Source organism: Vicia villosa, unplaced genomic scaffold (assembly GCF_029867415.1).
Source record: "Vicia villosa cultivar HV-30 ecotype Madison, WI unplaced genomic scaffold, Vvil1.0 ctg.000232F_1_1_3, whole genome shotgun sequence".
In the NCBI taxonomy this organism is placed as follows: Eukaryota; Viridiplantae; Streptophyta; class Magnoliopsida; order Fabales; family Fabaceae; genus Vicia; species Vicia villosa.
Genome location: NW_026705087.1, coordinates 855,920 through 874,851, shown reverse-complemented (window position 1 = coordinate 874,851; position 18,932 = coordinate 855,920). Strand labels below are relative to the sequence as shown.

The following is an 18,932-nucleotide window of genomic DNA, read 5'->3' as shown; positions in this document are numbered from 1 at the left end:
ACACGACACTTTTCAAACAATTCAAACAAAACAAAGTGAGCCAAGCAATTAAGAGCCCATGGATAACCATGGATACAAAGGGTGCCTTACACCTTCCCTTTGTATAACTTACCCCCCGAACTCAAAATCTTTCAAAGGTCTTTCCTGTTCTTTTTGCCTTTCCAATTGGATAAAATAAAAGTCGGTGGCGACTCATGCTTAACCGCAACATTTTTCGATTATAAAAGTCAGTTCACCGTATTACACTATGACAGAAGAACTCTCTGCTTTGCATAAAACAAATACTTGGGAATTAGTACCTCTTCCTCCTGGAAAACATGCTATTGGGTCTCGTTGGATATACAAGATCAAAACTAAGTCAGATGGATCAGTTGAGCGCTACAAAGCACGTCTTGTTGCTAAGGGGTTCTCTCAACAATATGGTATGGATTATGAAGAAACTTTTGCTCCTGTTGCTAAGATGACTACTATTCGCACTCTTATTGCAGTTGCATCTGTTTGTCAGTGGCATATTTTTCAAATGGATGTTAAAAATGCATTTCTTAATGGTGATCTTCAAGAGGAAGTTTATATGGTACCCCCACAAGGTGTTCCTCATAATCAAGGGGAAGTGTGTAAGTTGAAGAAGGCATTGTATGGTCTGAAACAAGCTCCACAAGCTTGGTTTGAGAAATTTACCACTGTGATTACATCTATTGGCTTTCGCTCTAGTGATCATGATTCTGCTTTGTTTGTCAAGAACACTTATCATGGTCGTATTCTACTCTTATTATATGTTGATGATATGATTATTACAGGTGATGATATGGATGGAATTAATGACTTGAAATTACAGTTAGCCAAACAATTTGAGATGAAGGACTTAGGCTATCTTCGGTACTTCTTGGGCATTGAAGTTGCTTACTCTCCTAGAGGCTATCTTCTTTCTCAATCCAAGTATATTGCAAACATTCTTGAACAGACTCGCCTTTCTGATACTAGAGTAGTGGATAGTCCTCTTGAGTTGAATGTGAAGTATTCTTCGTCTGATGGTGTTCCTCTACCAGATCCCACCTTATATCGTACTTTGGTTGGCAGCCTAGTGTACCTTACAATTACTAGACCAGATATTGCTTATGTCGTTCATGTTGTTAGTCAGTTTGTTGTCTCTCCTACTACAGTGCATTGGGCAGCCTTTCTTCGCATATGTCGTTATCTTCGGGGAAGCCAATTTCAAAGCCTTCTTTTTCCCTTATCGTCCTCACTGGAATTGCATGCTTATTCTGATGCTGATTGGGCTGGTGACCCCATAGATCGTAAGTTTACCACAGGTTTTTGTATCTTTCTTGGAGACTCTCTTATTTCTTGGAAGAGTAAGAAACAAGATATTGTCTCTCGTTCTTCTACTGAAGCTGAGTATCGTGCTATGGCATCCACCACTACTGAAATAGTTTGGTTGCGTTGGTTACTGTTTGACATGGGTGTTATTCTTTCCGAACCAACTTCCATGTATTGTGATAACAAGAGTGCCATTCAAATTGCTCACAATTCGGTCTTTCATGAACGTACCAAACACATAGAGATTGATTGTCACTACACTCGTCATCATCTTCAGCATGGGACAATTACTCTACCGTTTGTCTCTTCTGCTTTACAGATTGCTGATTTGTTTACGAAGACACATTCCATTAAACGTTTTCGTTTTTTGATTGACAAACTCTCGATGCTTCCCTCTAATGCATCTTGAGTTTGAGGGGAGATGTCAGTCAGTTAGTTATTATTATTATTATTATTATTATTATTATTATTAGTATATTGGTTTATTATATCTTTGTAAGGGTAGTTTAGTACTTTTCTAGTATATAGTATTTATACTATAGTGTAACCCTTATTCTCTAGTTTTTTCTCATTCTATTAAAACCCTAAGTTAAAGGGTCTTTTACCTTCTCTATGTTTTTATATATTCATTATTGTTAACAAAAGGGATATGCACTGACAGTCAGGGACGTCTTTGAGGGTGTGCAAGACGACCTACAACACAGGGCCTCACATTTTTTTTATGTTAAAGCTATAGCAAAAAGGGCCTCCAGTTATATATTTCACTGCTAATTTACGCTAAATAGGGCCCTTTAAAATATTTCCACGATTCAACGGAAGATAACTTCAACTTCTTACAGAGGGCCTATCAAAAGTTTGAGACGGCTCTGCTGACAGTGTAAAATATTTTACACTGTCAACCAATCACAACCATGTATTCAATTAAAATATAATTTTAATTTTAAAAGATTAATATGACATGGCAAATGTAAGAATTTTGATTGGTTGTATGTGTAAAATTAGTTTACGTTGTTAGTGCACTATCTTTAAACTCATACCCTTAGTCTTTATATAGCACACAACAATATCATTTAATGAAGGGTTAATAGGCATTTACACCCCTGTAATGTTAGCGAATTTTGCTTTCCCCCCCTCCGTTGCCAAAGGCAGGTTTTGGCAACGATTTTTTTGAAAAAAACCGTTGCCAAAACCTGCCTTTGACAACGGAGGGGGGAAAAGCAAAATTCGCTAACATTACAGGGGTGTAAATGCCTATTAACCCTTTAATGAATTGTAAATAGGTCGAGATTAGATGGGCCAGAAGCCCGATACATAATGCAATAAATTTTGGTTTAAATTTAAAAAATTAAATAAATAATTCTAAGGTGATTTGGTTTAAACTTTATGATAAGATAAAAGTATTATTTGATAATTATGTCAATATTGTTTCTAAGGTGATTTGGTACAACTGCTGTCACTCTCTTTGCAATGAAAAGTATTCAGTGGCACTAGGCTTCTTTCTCTATAATACTTAACCATTGAACCTGTTTTTCCTTCTTGTATATTTTGGTTGTGTAATAGAGGAACCAATTTGAAGCTCTTTCTTGTGCTGAAAGTGAATTTTAAAGTTTAGTATGTCTCACATATGAGATAAAGAGTTATAAATTTTAGTATGTGGTATAAAGAGTTAGTTGTAGAAGGAAAATGGATGGTGGAATATATTGGTATCAGTGTTACCTAAAAATGATCCTTGATATCTTTTCTGATGACATGGATACTTCATTTGTTATCACTAAGCACCTGTTTTCAGAGTTATTAGTTATAATTGTGAGCTACTAAAGAATTCTTTCCAATCCATCTTTAGTTAGTTTGTAATAGTGATTGATAGTGTATTATTGCGCCTAGTTTTCTTTGAATTGCTGGTGTTTGCTTTGTTGCTGGTGTTGCAATGGCAGATGAAGATGAACCTAAAAGAAGTACACCCGGAAGCCAAGAAAAAATATGCTCCTATTTGTGTCACTAACCCAACAGCTAGAATTTGTCACAATTGAGAGTCCTGATTTACTTTTCTTGTTTGGTAATGTACAATGGGGTTTTGTTGTGGTGTTTATATTTCATTTAATCATTATTGTTTCATGCTCAATCAAGGAATTACTTAACTAAAATTGGTTCATCAAAATATTACTTTTTAACTCAAACTAGTAGAAGACCCGTGCTCCCGCACGGGTAAATTCATTTCTTTCTTAGATAATTCGATAAGGTTTAGTTGTTACTGATATATTATTGTTATTATAAAATTACTAATAACTATAAATATTTAAAAATAAATATATAGCAAATCACCAACATGATAAATTTAATATATCAAATAATTATAAATATTTAAAAATATTTTTATTAATTAAAAAAAAATATTGTGGTGGTAGTGACCCGTGAAGAATGAAAAAATAAACATGAATTATATGTTGATGGAATGTATCCATTAAATGATATTAAATTACAAACTTTTGTGATACTATATTTTTAATTAGTTGGAGTGTAGATAGGAGATAAAAAAAGTAATAGAATGCATACAAATAAAATAAATAGCTCTGTCATATTTTGAAGAAAAAAAAAACAAACAAACTTCAAACTTAGGAGAGAAAATGAATTTTAATTTTTAAAATCAATCCAACTTGCAAGAGAGAGATAATATTAAATTGTTTTGTTCATATAAGTAAACATAATGTAATTGCATTGATAAGTGTAAAGGAAAAAATTATTAATTAAAGGTCAGGAGAAATATGAGAGATATTATTACCTATGACTAATAATTAAAGTTAATTATGTAGGAGAGATAGGAGAGATAGTTGTTACACTATCTTAGAATCTAGGCTAGTTAGATATTTATATCTGACTTTTTCTACATCATTGAAGGCTGAATATTGAATAATGAAAAGGAAAGACATTACATTAGTCACTCATTATTTTTTTTGATTTAAACACATCATCCTCTCCTTCTTGAAGAATTATTTACCGAGTCATTTCATGCAACTCAATATGAACTGAATCCTATTGCAGTAGTAGCAATGAATACCATACAATACATCCTTTTAAAAAAGTACCACAAATAAAGGCTTAATGATTCAATAATTAAATTTTATAATGTCTATAAAAACCAGTTGTATCATTCTTTTTCTTTTTCTCTTTGTGTCTCTTTAATTTTGAAATAGAAAAAGAACATTATGATCATATAATATCTGTATGTGTGTGAATGTATATCAAACTATGGTTTTCTTTTAGCTGCTACCAGTCACACGTGTGCTTCTCAATCCAAATTAAATGTAACACATGCAATAACAGTGTACATCAATATATAATAATTAGTGAAAGACACAAAGGTAATTCGAAATTGGTGTGTTGTATGTGGAATACATTAACTTTGAAAGGGTCTAAAACTACGTTTTTATTCATAAACTAAATAAACTAAAGCCCGAAGTATCCAGCACACATATAGTAGTGCATATCCCACAAACCAAAACCTGTATTGAAAACAGAAGTGTCCAGCACACATATGGTAGTGCATATTGTAACGCCCGTAAATGTGTTTTTCTGATTAATTGTGATGTTTGCTACATTTTCCTAAATTTTACCGTTTTTGAGTCGAGTCAGTCGGTAAATATTAATTATGCTAATATTTTACTTATTACTTTCCATGTGTGTAATTATTATGTTTTGGGTGTTAATTGGTTAGAATTAATGTTTAGTAACATTTGGGCCAAAATTGGAATTTATGAGAGTTGAGTGGGTGAAAATGAGAAGTAGAGAAATAGAAAGAGTTATAGAGAGAAAAAGAGATATTTTGGAAAGAAAGAAAGAAAACTTGTGAAGAGAAGAGAAAGAAGAGAAAAACAAAGAGAAGAAGAGAGTTGTAGAAATCCAAACCAAGCTAGAGCCAAGAATCTAACCAAGGTAAGGGGGTGAATCTAATTTATCTTGGATGTATGATTCTTATAGTCTTGTTCTTGTTCTTGTTCTTCTTGTTCCAATTTCCACAATTTTCTTGTGTGGTCTTTGTTTGATTTAAGTTTGTTTGAGAATGATTGTATGATGATTAAATGATATCCTTGTTATGTTATGGTGATTGATCATGTTTGTTTTCCTTTTCCATGGCTTGATTGAGTTTGAATAAAAAGTTAGGTTTTGAGATAGATTGATGAATCAACCATGAAAAGTTTGATGTTAGGTTGTTTCTATGGTTTGTATGTGTTGTATTGGTGTTATAATGATGTTTTGGAGTGGTTTTGGTGGGTATAAGAGGGTTAGAACCGTTCTGGTTCGTTCTGGTTTTTTCTGGGTTTACGCAGGTCCGCTGAGCGGAGGTTCTTTTGCAGAAAAATCTCTGCGAGGGTCCGCTGAGCGGAGCTGAAGCGGACGACAGCATTTTCTGTTTTTCCAAAACTTTGAAACTCCGTAACTCTTGAACCGTAACTCCGATTTTGTCGCCGTTCGAAGCGTTGGAAAGCTAACGTAATGAACTATACTATGATCTAATTAAATGATTCATAGGATGTGTTCTCCTATTATTCTTATTAGGATTTAGTGATAGAACTATGTAGGGTTAACTTATGAAGTATGTTTATGTTTTCCAAACTTTGAAAGGTCGTATCTTTTAACTCGGGTGTTCGCTTTATGTGTTGTTTGAAACGTTCGGAAGCTATTTCCATGCTCTATATGATGATGTAGGATGTAGTAGTGGTTGGTTGATTTTCATAAATGGTTTTGTGAACTAGTGCATGATAAATCATGGTGATGTGTTGTGTGAATGTTGTCGTATTGGTACGAGGTATGTGATTAGTTGTCGATAACCTGAGATCATGTTCATATGTGTTATGTATTAATGAATGTTCATTCTTGATATGTGACGATGTTTGGTTGTTTGTTATTAACATGATGTGTGGCCTTATGGCAAGTAATTGTTGTTATGAGAACGATGTATTATCATTGTTGAAATGTTATTATTACAACTCGTTGATGATGTATTGATGGAGTTGTGGGCCAATGGCCAATATTAATTTGATGTGATGCAATTATGCGATCATTTATGCCGATGTGGCTAGTATGTTTTGACGGTGAATGTGTGCTGTGTGCTTATTAATGCCTGTGTGGTAATTATGGTGTGATATAATTGATAACGATGTTATTAATTGGTGATGTATCCTTTTGGATAGAATATAAACGGTGTAACGTGAGTATGTGACCGTGTTATATTGTTGATGATGTTGTTGTCATGTAATAGAGTCATGTATTTGCACAGCATAACATTTCAATACGTTAATGGCGGAATGCTATTAACAGGTGGCCTGAATTGGCAATTATTACCAGTGGGGGCTTAATGCTCGGTAAAAAGGTGTATTTGCCCGAGTGGCAAGAGGTCATCAGTGGGGGCTAAATGCTCGATGACATTTAGTCGTAGCTTACTGCTCGACAAAGGTGTATTTTCCTGAGGGAAAGAAGTCCCAGCATAATGCTCGGCAAAGGTGTATCTGTCATAATGACAAGGAGGAGTTTACTCCGGATTTGGTACCACATGCATATGCATAGTCGATTCTCATTCATCATTGTTCGTCTTTATAATTTATGTTATCATTCATGTGTAGTATTACTTATATATCGATTGTGGTTAAATGAGTGGATTACCTTGTTGTATGATTCTTGATGATACTTGTTGGCATTACTATATTTGTCATGCTTTTCATTATGAATTATATTCTCACCCTTCTGCTGATTTGATGCTTGAGTGGCATCCTGCAGATTAGCCGCTTTGGGAGTCTTTGGAAGAGGTAGTTCTCCAGTTGGTCTTGTCGGTTGCTCTGATACGTAACACCGGGGAGTCGGGAGTCTGTTGTTATTTATTTGTATATGACTCTTTTGAACATGTATATGTGATAACGTGCCATTGTGTATTGTAAACACTTTATTTTGGAAAACTCCTCTTTGAGAGTGAGAGCTATACGTATATATATATATATGTTCATATCTTCCGTGTGTTATGTATCATGTTATTGGCAGGTGTGTATGCTTTTGGCATCGGTGATGTCCGTTTGTTTTCAAGGTGTTTGTTTGGTTACTTAGTGTAACATCCTATATGTGTTGTATGAAATTTTAATACTCTGATATTTTCTTGCCTAAATGCTTTGGGTAGAATTGGGGTGTTACACATATCCCACAAACCAAAACCTGTATTGAAAACCAAATCTCATGTATCTAGCATTGAAGAACATTAAGAGAAATAATGTGAGTGTATCTCTTTAATTCACTCCACTAAACACTAAACAATACTTTGAAAAAGTAAAGGGGGATAAGTCTCACCATTAGCCTCCTTTAGGACATGGCACACAGTTGGGAACTGAACTTCTTCCGGAAGCATAAGGCACCATATATTGAATCTATGACACAAAAGAGATGTTCAAAATGCATAAGCATCCAGTTGCAGACACTGTTTATATATCCTTACATTACTAGAAGATGAACATGTTTCTAAGACCATTTTACAGATGCAGGAATGATAAGAACGGTATATCACTTATTCTGCAATATAACAGTTCATTGAACCGTTGAAACAACATTGCAATATTAGACAGTACCTCTCAATGGTTTTGTCCATTTGATAATTGTATCAATTTCTTCATTTTGAGGAATATCATGTAAAACCCTGTGGTGTATCCAATATAACATACAATTCATTTGACAGCACAAAGTTGATGCAAGATTTTTTGCCCGCTCCATTGACCTGGGTACTCACTACTTGCTGGAGTACACCAGTGACATCTGTTTGAAGGAAAACCAACACTGAGTCAGTGTACATAAAGATTAACACGTAATCAGAAAAAATAGTATGAATGAATACTGTATAAACAATTAACATTGAAATCGCCACTAAAGAATTCGCCAAATGGCTTGAAATTGAATGTATGCAGAGGAACTCCAAGCATGTCAATGCTTGTGAATGTGGTTGTAGCATTGAAAAATAGTTTGACTTATTGTCACAAATTTTTAAAGGGAGGTCATTGATTAGTGGTTCTCCATTGTAAACCATATAAGTTTGATGCTCCAGTAAGGTATCTTTCCAGGTGTTGGTTCCCATTGAGCTCCTTGACAATCCACAAGTCGATAACATGAACAACTATTTTCCACACATTAAGACCAGGTGTCAAGTCTGTTATAAGTTGGGTTGGTCTTGACATTATGACTGTGAAAATATGAAAATATGGAACTCTCATCATGAAGCATACAACCAGGAAAATTGATTTGTACCAAAACAATTAAAGTGCATAACTCAAAAGGTATTAACAAAACAGCTAGTTCCAAGAAAAGATCAGTCAATAACAACTTAAGAGTACATCCTGAAAAGATCTGTTGACAACTCTGTAACTCCTTGTAGCCCTGCAATAGCATCCTTCAGACTTTGCAGCTCTACCAACATCAATAAAGAAACAAACTAATGTTCAAATATAGAAAATCAAATACAGAATGCTGAAAGCACCATGAATTTCAAGATAACCAAATAACCAAAATAATTCTAAAACAATAAATTACCTTCGCATCCAGACGACTGTGTATGAAGCCGATAAGCATTTCATCTTCAAACCCAAAAAGATCAGTCCCTTTTATGGAGATCCAAGGCCTCGTTACTTCAATATTCACATCCGTCATACGATTTGGCTTTCATTTTGTCCAAACCTTTACCAACACAATCGAACAATTCACTTATACAGTTTCTAAAAATATACGATTAGGGTTCCACAAATAGCTAATAAAAAGAACGTGCAGAAATTTAATAGGTGAAAGAAACAACACTTACTGGATGATTTTCCTAACGTGTGCATATCCTCTTTCTGAGTTTCAATAAACCCAAATTTCCTCTTATCGCTATATCGCTTCGAGTTAAGTTACTGCCATATTCTAGCCGTGCTTTCGCATCAGCCTCGGTCTCAACTGGTGGAGGAGGAGGCGGTGGAATCACCGTGTCTGACGCAACCCAGTAAGAGCGATTTCTAGGGTATATGAGTGAAAGAAGAGGAAGTGGCGACAAGATGTTGAAGGGAGAACAAAGTGCTAGGGTTTGAAGGGAAAAGTGAGAGCAGAGAAAGACAACGTTTTGGTAATGTTTTGTATTGGAGGGAATGATGCCCTTGTAAAAGAAAAGTAGAAAGTACAAAAGTTAAACTAAGGACCAATGAGAAGAGAACAAATGGCATGAATTGTTTTTTATTTTGTTGATTACCATAATAACCTTTTGCCTTTGGAAGATTTGATTAGTAGAAGGGCATTATCGTCAGTTTGGGCAACTCTTTAGTAATGGGTAGATAGTTGATATGGATGACATAAAGTTGCTTAGAAGAGATCCTAACGTAATTTATTATAAACAAAAATATTACGATAGATAGTTAAAAGTAATATTAAAATATAAAAAAACTTATATAATAATAAGATGAAAATATAAAAAATATAAAATTAAGATACAAATAGTTCAAATAGGGGGAAACAAAAAGTGGTTCAAAGAAATTTTGGTCTACTTAAAAAACTCTATTTCTTTTCCCCTCTTAAAATTTAAATCAAACACATAAATTATTAAATATTCTCTCCTTTCTCATCCCCTTCCATTTACCCCAACAAAATAGACTCTAATAGTATCAACTTCAGACCGTTCATTTAGGCTATGTTTAGATATCACGAAATGAACGGAGCAGAATGGAGTGGAGTTGAGTGAGATGGAGCGGAATAGAACGGAGCGGAACAAATGTACTATTCTATTGTTTGGAAATTTTAGGACGGAATAAGACAAATTGTTCATTTCGCCTAAATCGAAAGGGAGGGAATTAGTGGTAAGTGATGGAATGGAATGGAATCCATACCACTCATTTCTGCACCGCTCCATCCGTTTTTAAATTATCTAAACAACAAAATATCATTTTATTTCATTCCGCTCCCCTCCATCCGATTACATCAATCCAAACAAAACCTTAGAATTTAGGTACACTATCATATATTTCTCCGTCTTACAACAAATGATTTATTTATAAGATAAAATTGTCCTAAAATAAAATTGTCCTAAAATAAATGATGATTTTCAATTTCTAATAATGTTTTTTTTTTAATTTTACTTTTTAATTAATACTATTTTCATCATATTTTAAATGTTCGTAAAGTATATTTTTTTAATTTCTAATAAATATTTTAAAATTATCTAAAGATCATCCTTACGGGTAAACCAAAAAAATAAAAGATCATCTTTACGGGAGGTTCTAAAATATACTCTTTTTTTTTTTTTCAATTGTGTATGACCCCGTATCTTTGAATTCTACATGCTTTATCAATAGCTGTGAATTTTGGTAGTTCACAAACTTGATCTCATACAATACTTGAGAATTTTGGTAGATCACAAACTTGGTCCCATACAACACCTGGTGACAATCGAGGTGGAAGAAGATATGTTACAACTTCGTCTTTTTTGAAATTTGTCTTGTTTCTTCTATAGGTATGATTTCATGGTAGGAATATGCAGTGACCATCAAACTCCGAGCTCTTCCCCCCTTTGTCCAACGTAAACGCCTTAGTGTATCTCATACACAGCGGACAACTCATTTTTGCCATGCGTACCCCAACCCGACAACATGTCATATGTTGGAAAGTCGTTAATGATCCACATCAAGGCAGCTCGCAAAAGTAAAGTTTTGTTTATATATATATATATCCACAACAATTTTATTGAATTTGGTCATATTTTTTATTTGACTTTGTAGGGGATAGGATTTATAATTCATGGTATGGAGAGATGTGTGCATAAATTCAAATTTATTTGGAAGTATGGTTTCATGGAAAGTAACATTTCTATATGTGAAAACTTCTTTAGAATTATTGTCAAATAGAACACATCATTTGATTCACATTTTATGCCCATGAATATTCATTCTTGGCCTTAGGCATCAATGATATCCGAGAGATAACAGTCGATGCATAGCAAATTGAACCAAAAACTTAGGATTTGGATCAAAAAGTAAATTATATGGAGAATGGAATTTTTAGGAAAGGGGTTGATACCTTACGTATGATAAAAGTGGTATGCAATGCATAAGGACCTAAAACTTTTAAAAATTTTGGGTGGAAATAAGTTTCTTACTAACACTTAAAATAATTGGATGTTTTTCTATCAACTCTTCTATTTTTGTCTCGCAATGTGCTACCGACTTTTATAGGTTAGACCGATTCATACAGACTTTTGCTTTGGTTTAAAATGAAGACCCCCACCCCCACAAGTAGACAGTGGAATTGGTCTTCCAAATTGCTTTGGTTTAAAATGTGCTAACCCTAATTCCTCTTTCACCCCTTTTACATTCTCTAGGCTCACATACTATTCCCATCACAACCAGTGAAGCAGCCATGGCAGATTGGTCTCAGCTTCCAAAAGATCTTCTGCAATTAATATCCCAAAAACTGAACAGTGATTTCTACATTCTTCGTTTTCGTTCTGTCTGTTCCACCTGGCGACTTTCCATACCTAAACTCTACAATGACATCATGTTTCTCATCAAACCACCCGTAACACCAAACGAACAAACTCTCCGCCCATGGTTGGTCAGAATCAGTCCAACTTCTACCGGAAAGTTTAACCTCTGCCACCCTCTTTTACGTGACAGTCTTAATATACCTTCTGATCCGCCCATGCTCGACTTCAACCAACTCTCTGTCTTTGATGTCGGACAGATTTATATTCTGGGGATTTTATTTCCAAATTCATCTAGCACTTCATACTCTCATTATGGTTGCTGTGTTGTTAGGTTTGAGGGGGAACAGATTCCGAATATTGTCACATACGATAGTGACTCCATGGGGATGGTGATGTTCCGTTGCGGAGGTGATGGTTCGACTAAGATCCCCAATGTGGCACCATACTACCGAGGCATGTGCGTTTTTAAAGGCAGGCCTTGTCTAACTGAAATTACTGGTCGGACTGTGATGATTGAATCAGATTTGAGCGTTCATTTGGTGGCTGAGCCTGTGTTTGGTGACGATGCCTATGTCACTGGCATTTACATTATGGTGGAAAATGAGTCTGACTTGTTGCTTGTTCACAAATATACAGAAGATTATGATATTGATGATGAGCTTGTAATGTTTGATGTATTTAGGCTTGACCAGAGAGAGAAAAAGTGGCTGAAGTTGGAAAATTTAGGGGATATGGTTTTGTTTTTGGGACAAGGCTGTTCGCTTGCTATATCGGCGTCGGATTTGGGTATTAACGGTGGGAATTGTGTGATTTATTGTAGCTATTTACGTTGCAAAATGAGGATTTTTCCCTTGGATCAACACCGGACTTTTCCTTTGTCTGATTATCCAGATTATTTGAAGTTGTTCTGGCCACCTCCGGAATGGATCGTCAGTGTAGGTGTTTAGAAGAGGTTAACTAGCCAATAATTTATCCATGAGTGTGGGAGATTCTGCTACATGCTTTTTGTCATAAAGCTAAAGCTAAAAACTCATTCTTCCATCAAGACAACAATGTCCATACTTGTTATATGAAAGAGGGGTAACTATTGAGTATGTATGTAGGTTTATGCAAATTGGCCTTTCCTTGTGATATTTTGGTACAATGATAGTGGTGGATTGAAAATCAAACTTAGTTAAGAGAATGTAGAGTAGGTAAAACTATCTATTTATCCATGTTTTGTGGTTTAGCTTAAGCACTTCTTCCATTAGAATACTTTGGCAGCCATTCTACTTTCTCCATGTCATGCTTTTGAATTATTAATACAACTTGCTTTCATCTACCTCACAAGTCTTGCTTTTGTCATTGGCATCAATGTTGTTTTCTCTCTGATATTAAACGATTGAACCTGTCATCATAAGGTATGTATTTTGGTTGTGCAATAGAGGAACCAATATGAAGCTCTCTTTCTTATGTTGAAAGTGTTTCTGAAATATTCTTATGCAGTATGCTTCATTTGTGTTAGCTAATTCATATAAAGTTTGTTTTGATTTTAAATGAAACCCTACAAATAATCGGTGGAATCAGACCCTTGGATTATTCGGTCCTAGGACCGGATACTGAGTTTAAAGAAAAAGGGAAACAATATCATAAATATAATCCGAGAGTACTCAGTTTTTTTGTAATCTATCAATAACTTGTACAATCCTTCAATTTACTTAGTCAAATCTCAAATCAATCATCATCTTGTACTTCAAATTCTACAAAGATACATTTTTCTGCATAAAATTGTAGAATCAAGTTTGATGAACTACAAAGTTTGGAAACTATAATTAAATTGATAGAGAAGTCTTGAAGAAAAATGACATTTCAAAACATAGGCTAGGGATAATGTCTATTGTTCTTACGAATTTTGCAGAGGCATAACTACCATTTGAAAACTTTACATTGATAGGTTGTGAACCAATCTAGTGGATGAGGAAATGTGATCCATAACACTTAAATCTATTATTTTTGAGTCATTTTATACAAGTTAAGCATGATGCATTAGGCATACTAAGAATGAGGAATCCATTCTGACCTGTTTACTAATGGAGGCTTTGGCCTTAACAATAGCTGAAAGCTGGATGAGAGTTATGTTGTGAAAATGAGTAACACAGACACTAAAAATTTGATGCTGAGAACAATTCGAACTAAAACTAGACAGTTGCAGTAATGATAAACTACAAATTAGTGCAAACAAAATTACAATAGTAGCTAGAACAAGGTAAAGAATAAGAATTTACATAGATAAAATTGGTTACTCAATTTGATCTAAATATTAGAAGAAAATAACTTTCAAAATTCATAATAACATTTCATATTTTCTACCAAATGTGTGACTCAATTTCTCACTCTCGGATACATGAACTACTCAATCTCAAAATGCTTAGAACGTTTCTCAACTCTTAGATAATCTCAAAATATTATCAAACTCTTAAAATAGAACCCTGAGAAATTCTCTCCATGTATCTCTAAGTCTCTTTCACTAAAAATTATTTCCTACTAAAAAATGCTAGAAATCACCATGATGCCGTTTTATTCACCTACTAACTTGTTGGTCTCTTTAAGTTTGAATCATTTTTCAACAAAGTTGATTAAGTTCAAACAATATTTGAACCTTGATTTAAACAATAATATTGGTCAATACATTATTCTAAATTTTTGTTTACTTGAAATATAGTATTATCTATAGAATTTGACTTTTAATTTCACATAAGTAAAATATTATTTTCTTTAATATATGTTTGAGGCTAAGTAATGGATTTGAATACAACCTTGAATAAGCAACACTTTTAAATTCTCTTGAGGGAGAGCTTTGTTACACGTTGTAATTCTCTCCGACTCGAGGGATTAGTCTATACCGCAAAAATAAGAGACAATGAATCTCTTACAAAAGTTCAGATAATCATGTATAACAATGTTGAATCTCCTAAATTAAAGATATAGTTTTTGAAATAATTGATTGTTATCTAATAAAAGTTAATGGAAGAATAAATTCGATTTACACATCTCGTATAAAATGAACTTAGTTCAAATTGAAGCATCGAGTGTAAACAGTTTGTTCGTTAGTTATTGGACGTTTAAAGACTCTTCAATTTAACCTTCTTCAAATATAGGGTATGATACATCACATTATATGATACAAAAAAGTGTATTACTCCAATGACATTCTCCTTCAATTTTATCAAATCATTATCCTCCATGTATGCCAATTAAACAATATGTTCTTGACTTATAGATTGTGAAGGTCGTGTTCTCGACTTCAACCAACTCTCCATCTCTGATCCCGGACACATGTTCTACATTCACAATCAAAACAAATTATTTACAACATATTACAGGGACTCTGCATATCCTTGGCATCTCATTGTTGCCACGTGTCAAGGGGAACAACCTCTAGATATTGTCACACACCATGGCCATTTTACGGAGCTGATGATTTTTCACTGTGGAGACCATCGTTGGACGAAGATCCCCAATGTCGTAAAATCGCAAGGAAATATTTGCATTTTCAAAGGCAGGCCTTGTGTAAAAGACAAAACTAGTCGGACTTTGATAATCGGATAAGATTTGAGCGTTGATTTGGTGGCTGAGTCGGTGTTTGGTGGAGATATTGATGGCGACGTTAAAATTATGGTGGAAAATGTGTCTGAGTTGTTTCTAGTTCACAAATATTTAGAAGATTATGATTATGATGCAGATGATTATTGTAAAGATGAGCTTGTAAGAATTGATGTGTTTAGGCTTGATCAGAAAGAGAAAAAGTGGCTGAAGTTGGAAAATTTAGGGGATAAGGTTTTGTTTTTGGGGAAAAGCTATTCATTCACTGCTTCTGCATCAGATTTAGGTTTTGACAATGGGAATTTTGTGATTTATCGTAACGATAATGATAATCTTTCTGGAGATTGTGAATTGAGTGTTTTTCTCATGGACCAACAACGGACTTTTGAGTTGTCTGACTATCGAGATTATATCAAGTTGTTCTGGCCATTTCCAGATTGGATCTTCAGTAGGTGTCATCAGTAGGTGTTCGTAAGAGAGTAAGTTATTTGCATCGAAATTTCCTAATGTAATAGTGATTGATAATGTGCCTAGTTTTCTTTTTTAGATTGAATAAAATTTGCAACTAGTAGTATTTTTGGATATAGAAATATTGAAACGATCTTCATCTTACATTTTGACCATGAGTTTTACCAACTAATACCTTCTTTGTTAAGTTGAAATTGGTATATGGGGGCCTCTATTTTTTTCATAAGTTCCTTTGTTTAACTTCTAGAAGTTTAACTCAAATTAGGGTCTATTACTCATGAGTAAGGGATTAACAAGTGCAACATGAGATTTACTAGCTAATATTATATCCATGAAGTGTGGAAGATTATGCTATCTCCTTTAACCTGCTTTTTGGCATAAAGCTCAAGATAATACTAGTAGTGCATTTTTTCACCAAGGCAACAATGTCTATACTTGTTATAAGAAAGAGGGATAACTATTGAGTTTGTATGGAGGTTTCTGTAAATTGGTTTTTGATTTTATGCTCCAATTTTGCGGGAAGGGTGGAGTTAAAAGTAGTTGTTGCAAAGTTATTAAGAGAAAGTAGTAGTTGATACTTAATTGGCCAAGAGAAAGTAGTAGTTGATACTAGTAAGATGATATGAATTGATGCATGCAAGCCTTACGCAAGCTAAGAAAACCCTGTGGTGGAAAAGGCCATAATTTTCATTTTCTTGTGCATAGAAGATAAAATATTAAAGGATGTCGCGAAAGAGAAGAGTACGAATGAGATATGGGTCATGCTTAAATCAGTATATATGAACAAGTCATTGACTCACAGGTTTTGTCTGAAACAACAAATTTACTCTTTTTGTAAAGTGGAGAATAAATCTATTGTGGAGTAGTTGGCAGAATTTCACATGATCATTGATGATTTGTAAAATATTAAGGTGAAAAATGTTGACATGGACAATGACCTACTCCTATCATTACTCATATCCTTTAAGCACTTTAAGGATACCTTTTTTTGTTAAGAATGAATTATCACTTTGGATGAAGTCTAGACGACTGTAAGATCAAAGAAGTCATCAAAGTGGAAAGATTTGAAGGTTGACGATAGTGGTGAAGGATTAGGTGTCTCAAGAAGATGGAGTGGGAGTAGAGGAAACCATAAATGGAAGAAATCTTATTCAAAGTCGAAGTGTAAGATTTTAGAAAAGTCAAATTTTAAATGTTTCACTTGTCACAAAATTGGTCAGTCAAGAAAGATTGTCCTAAAAAAGGAAACAAGGGTGATTATGTTCAGATTGTGATTTCCTCAGATGATGATGGTTATGAAAGTGCTAGAGCACTAGTGGTAAAAAATTTGAAAACAAAAATGAGTTGGGATATGGGTTCTAGTTACTATTATTGCATGTGTAAAAGGAAAGAATATTTTGAAATTTTGAAGGTTAAATTAGGTGGATTCATTTGACTCAGAAACAATAAGGCTTGAAAACTTCATAATATTGGTACAATCAGATTGAAATGTTTTATGACTACGAGTTCCTTCAATGTAATGTGAGGTGTATTCCCGAAGTAAAATCAAATTAGTTAACTGAAATCACATTTTCTATGAATATATGTATGTCCATTTCACTTTACATATTTCAATTGATATCCACATTTGCGCACATACCCAATTAAGGGTTCTTCCACTAGGAGTGACATCAAAAAATGACATTGGAGCGTGGAAAATGTAAAGATGCATTTTGTTGAAGAGTACAGTAGTTGTCTCATAATCGGTTGTGACAACAAGTGTTGCTCTAGCCTGGACACAAAAGAACTTCCTATGGACAAACCAACTAGACAATCAAGAGTGTACTTCCTCCAACAGGTGGATCAACATCATTTGAGATTGGAGTTGCTGAAGCCATCCAATAATTGCTTCCAATTAGGAAGGAAACTCTCTCGGTCCAACCGACTTGACACTACTAATAAGAAAACCTCGATGACACTTTAGAAAAGACACTCAAAAGAAGAGTCAGACTATAAGTAGCTTACACGAAGGTAGCGAGATCCTACCATATATTAATAAGGATAGACACCGTCATTAAATTAGCTTAGTTGGTCCGAATCAGTCCCCTTGAAGCTCCCGCTCTTTTTCGAACAGGAAAAACTCTACAAATACAGCATCTTTCTCATCAAATCACCCGTAACATCCAACCAACAAACTCTCCGCCATTGGTTGATCAGAATCAGTCCAACTTCATCTGAAAAGTTTAACCTATGGCATCCCCTTTTACGTGACAGTCTAAATATACCTTCCGATCCGCACGTGCTCGACTTCAGCCAACTCTCTGTTTTTAATATTGAACAGATTTATATCCAGGGGTTGTTATTTCCAAATTCATTTATCACTTCACTTTCTTATCATGGTCGCTCTCTTGTTACGTTTGAGGGGGAACATAATCTGAATATTCTCACACAAGATAATAACTCCTGGAGTATGGTAATGTTCCGTTGCGGAGGTGATGGTTTGACTAAGATCCCCAATGTGGCACCATACTACCAAGGCATGTGCATTTTTAAAGGCCGACCTTGTCTAACTGACAATACTGGTCGGACTGTGATGATTGGATCAGATTTGAGCCTTCATTTGGCGGCTGAGCCTGGGTTTCGTGGCAATATCAATGGCGAAATTTACATTATGGTGGAAAATGAGTCCGAGTTGTTGCTTGTTCACAAATATGAAGTGTATTATGATTGTGAGGATGATTATGATGATGATGAGTTTCTAAGGTTTGAAGTATTTAGGCTTGACCAGAGAGAGAAAAAGTGGGTCAAGTTGGAAAATTTAGGAGATAAGGTTTTGTTTTTGGGACCAGGCTATTCGTTTGCTATATCGGCGTCGGATTTGGGTTTGGATAATGGGAATTCTGTGATTTATTGTAGCTATGATCGTAACAATGAAATTAGGGTTTTTCCCTTGGACCAACAACAGACTTTTCCTTTGTCTGATTATCCAGATTATGTCAAGTTGTTCTGGCCACAAAGTAAGTTATTTGCATTGAAATTTTCTAATGTAATAGTGATTGATAGTGTATTAAACTGGGTCTACTACTTATGAGTAAGGGATTAAAATTAAAGTTTACAC

General features: G+C 34.5%; 1 protein-coding gene across 1 annotated transcript; it reads left to right on the top strand.

The window, feature by feature from the left end:
• The first annotated feature begins 11,461 nt into the window (after positions 1-11,461).
• On the top strand, positions 11,462-18,905 carry LOC131625648 (uncharacterized). Its single transcript, XM_058896489.1, has 4 exons — positions 11,462-12,724; positions 15,375-15,815; positions 17,056-17,153; positions 17,898-18,905. The coding sequence occupies exons 1-4, from the start codon at positions 11,719-11,721 to the stop codon at positions 18,903-18,905; spliced, it is 2,553 nt and encodes an 850-aa protein (XP_058752472.1). The 5' UTR covers positions 11,462-11,718.
• The last annotated feature ends 27 nt before the right edge of the window (positions 18,906-18,932 follow it).

Coding starts and splice junctions, on each gene's coding strand:
- LOC131625648 (XM_058896489.1), top strand. CDS start 11,719: ATGGCAGATTGGTCTCAGCTTCCAAAAGATCTTCTGCAATTAATATCC. Junction 12,725..15,374: donor GGAATGGATCGTCAGTGTAG/GTGTTTAGAAGA, acceptor TAATCGGATAAG/ATTTGAGCGTTGATTTGGTG. Junction 17,154..17,897: donor AAAGTGCTAGAGCACTAGTG/GTAAAAAATTTG, acceptor TCATTAAATTAG/CTTAGTTGGTCCGAATCAGT.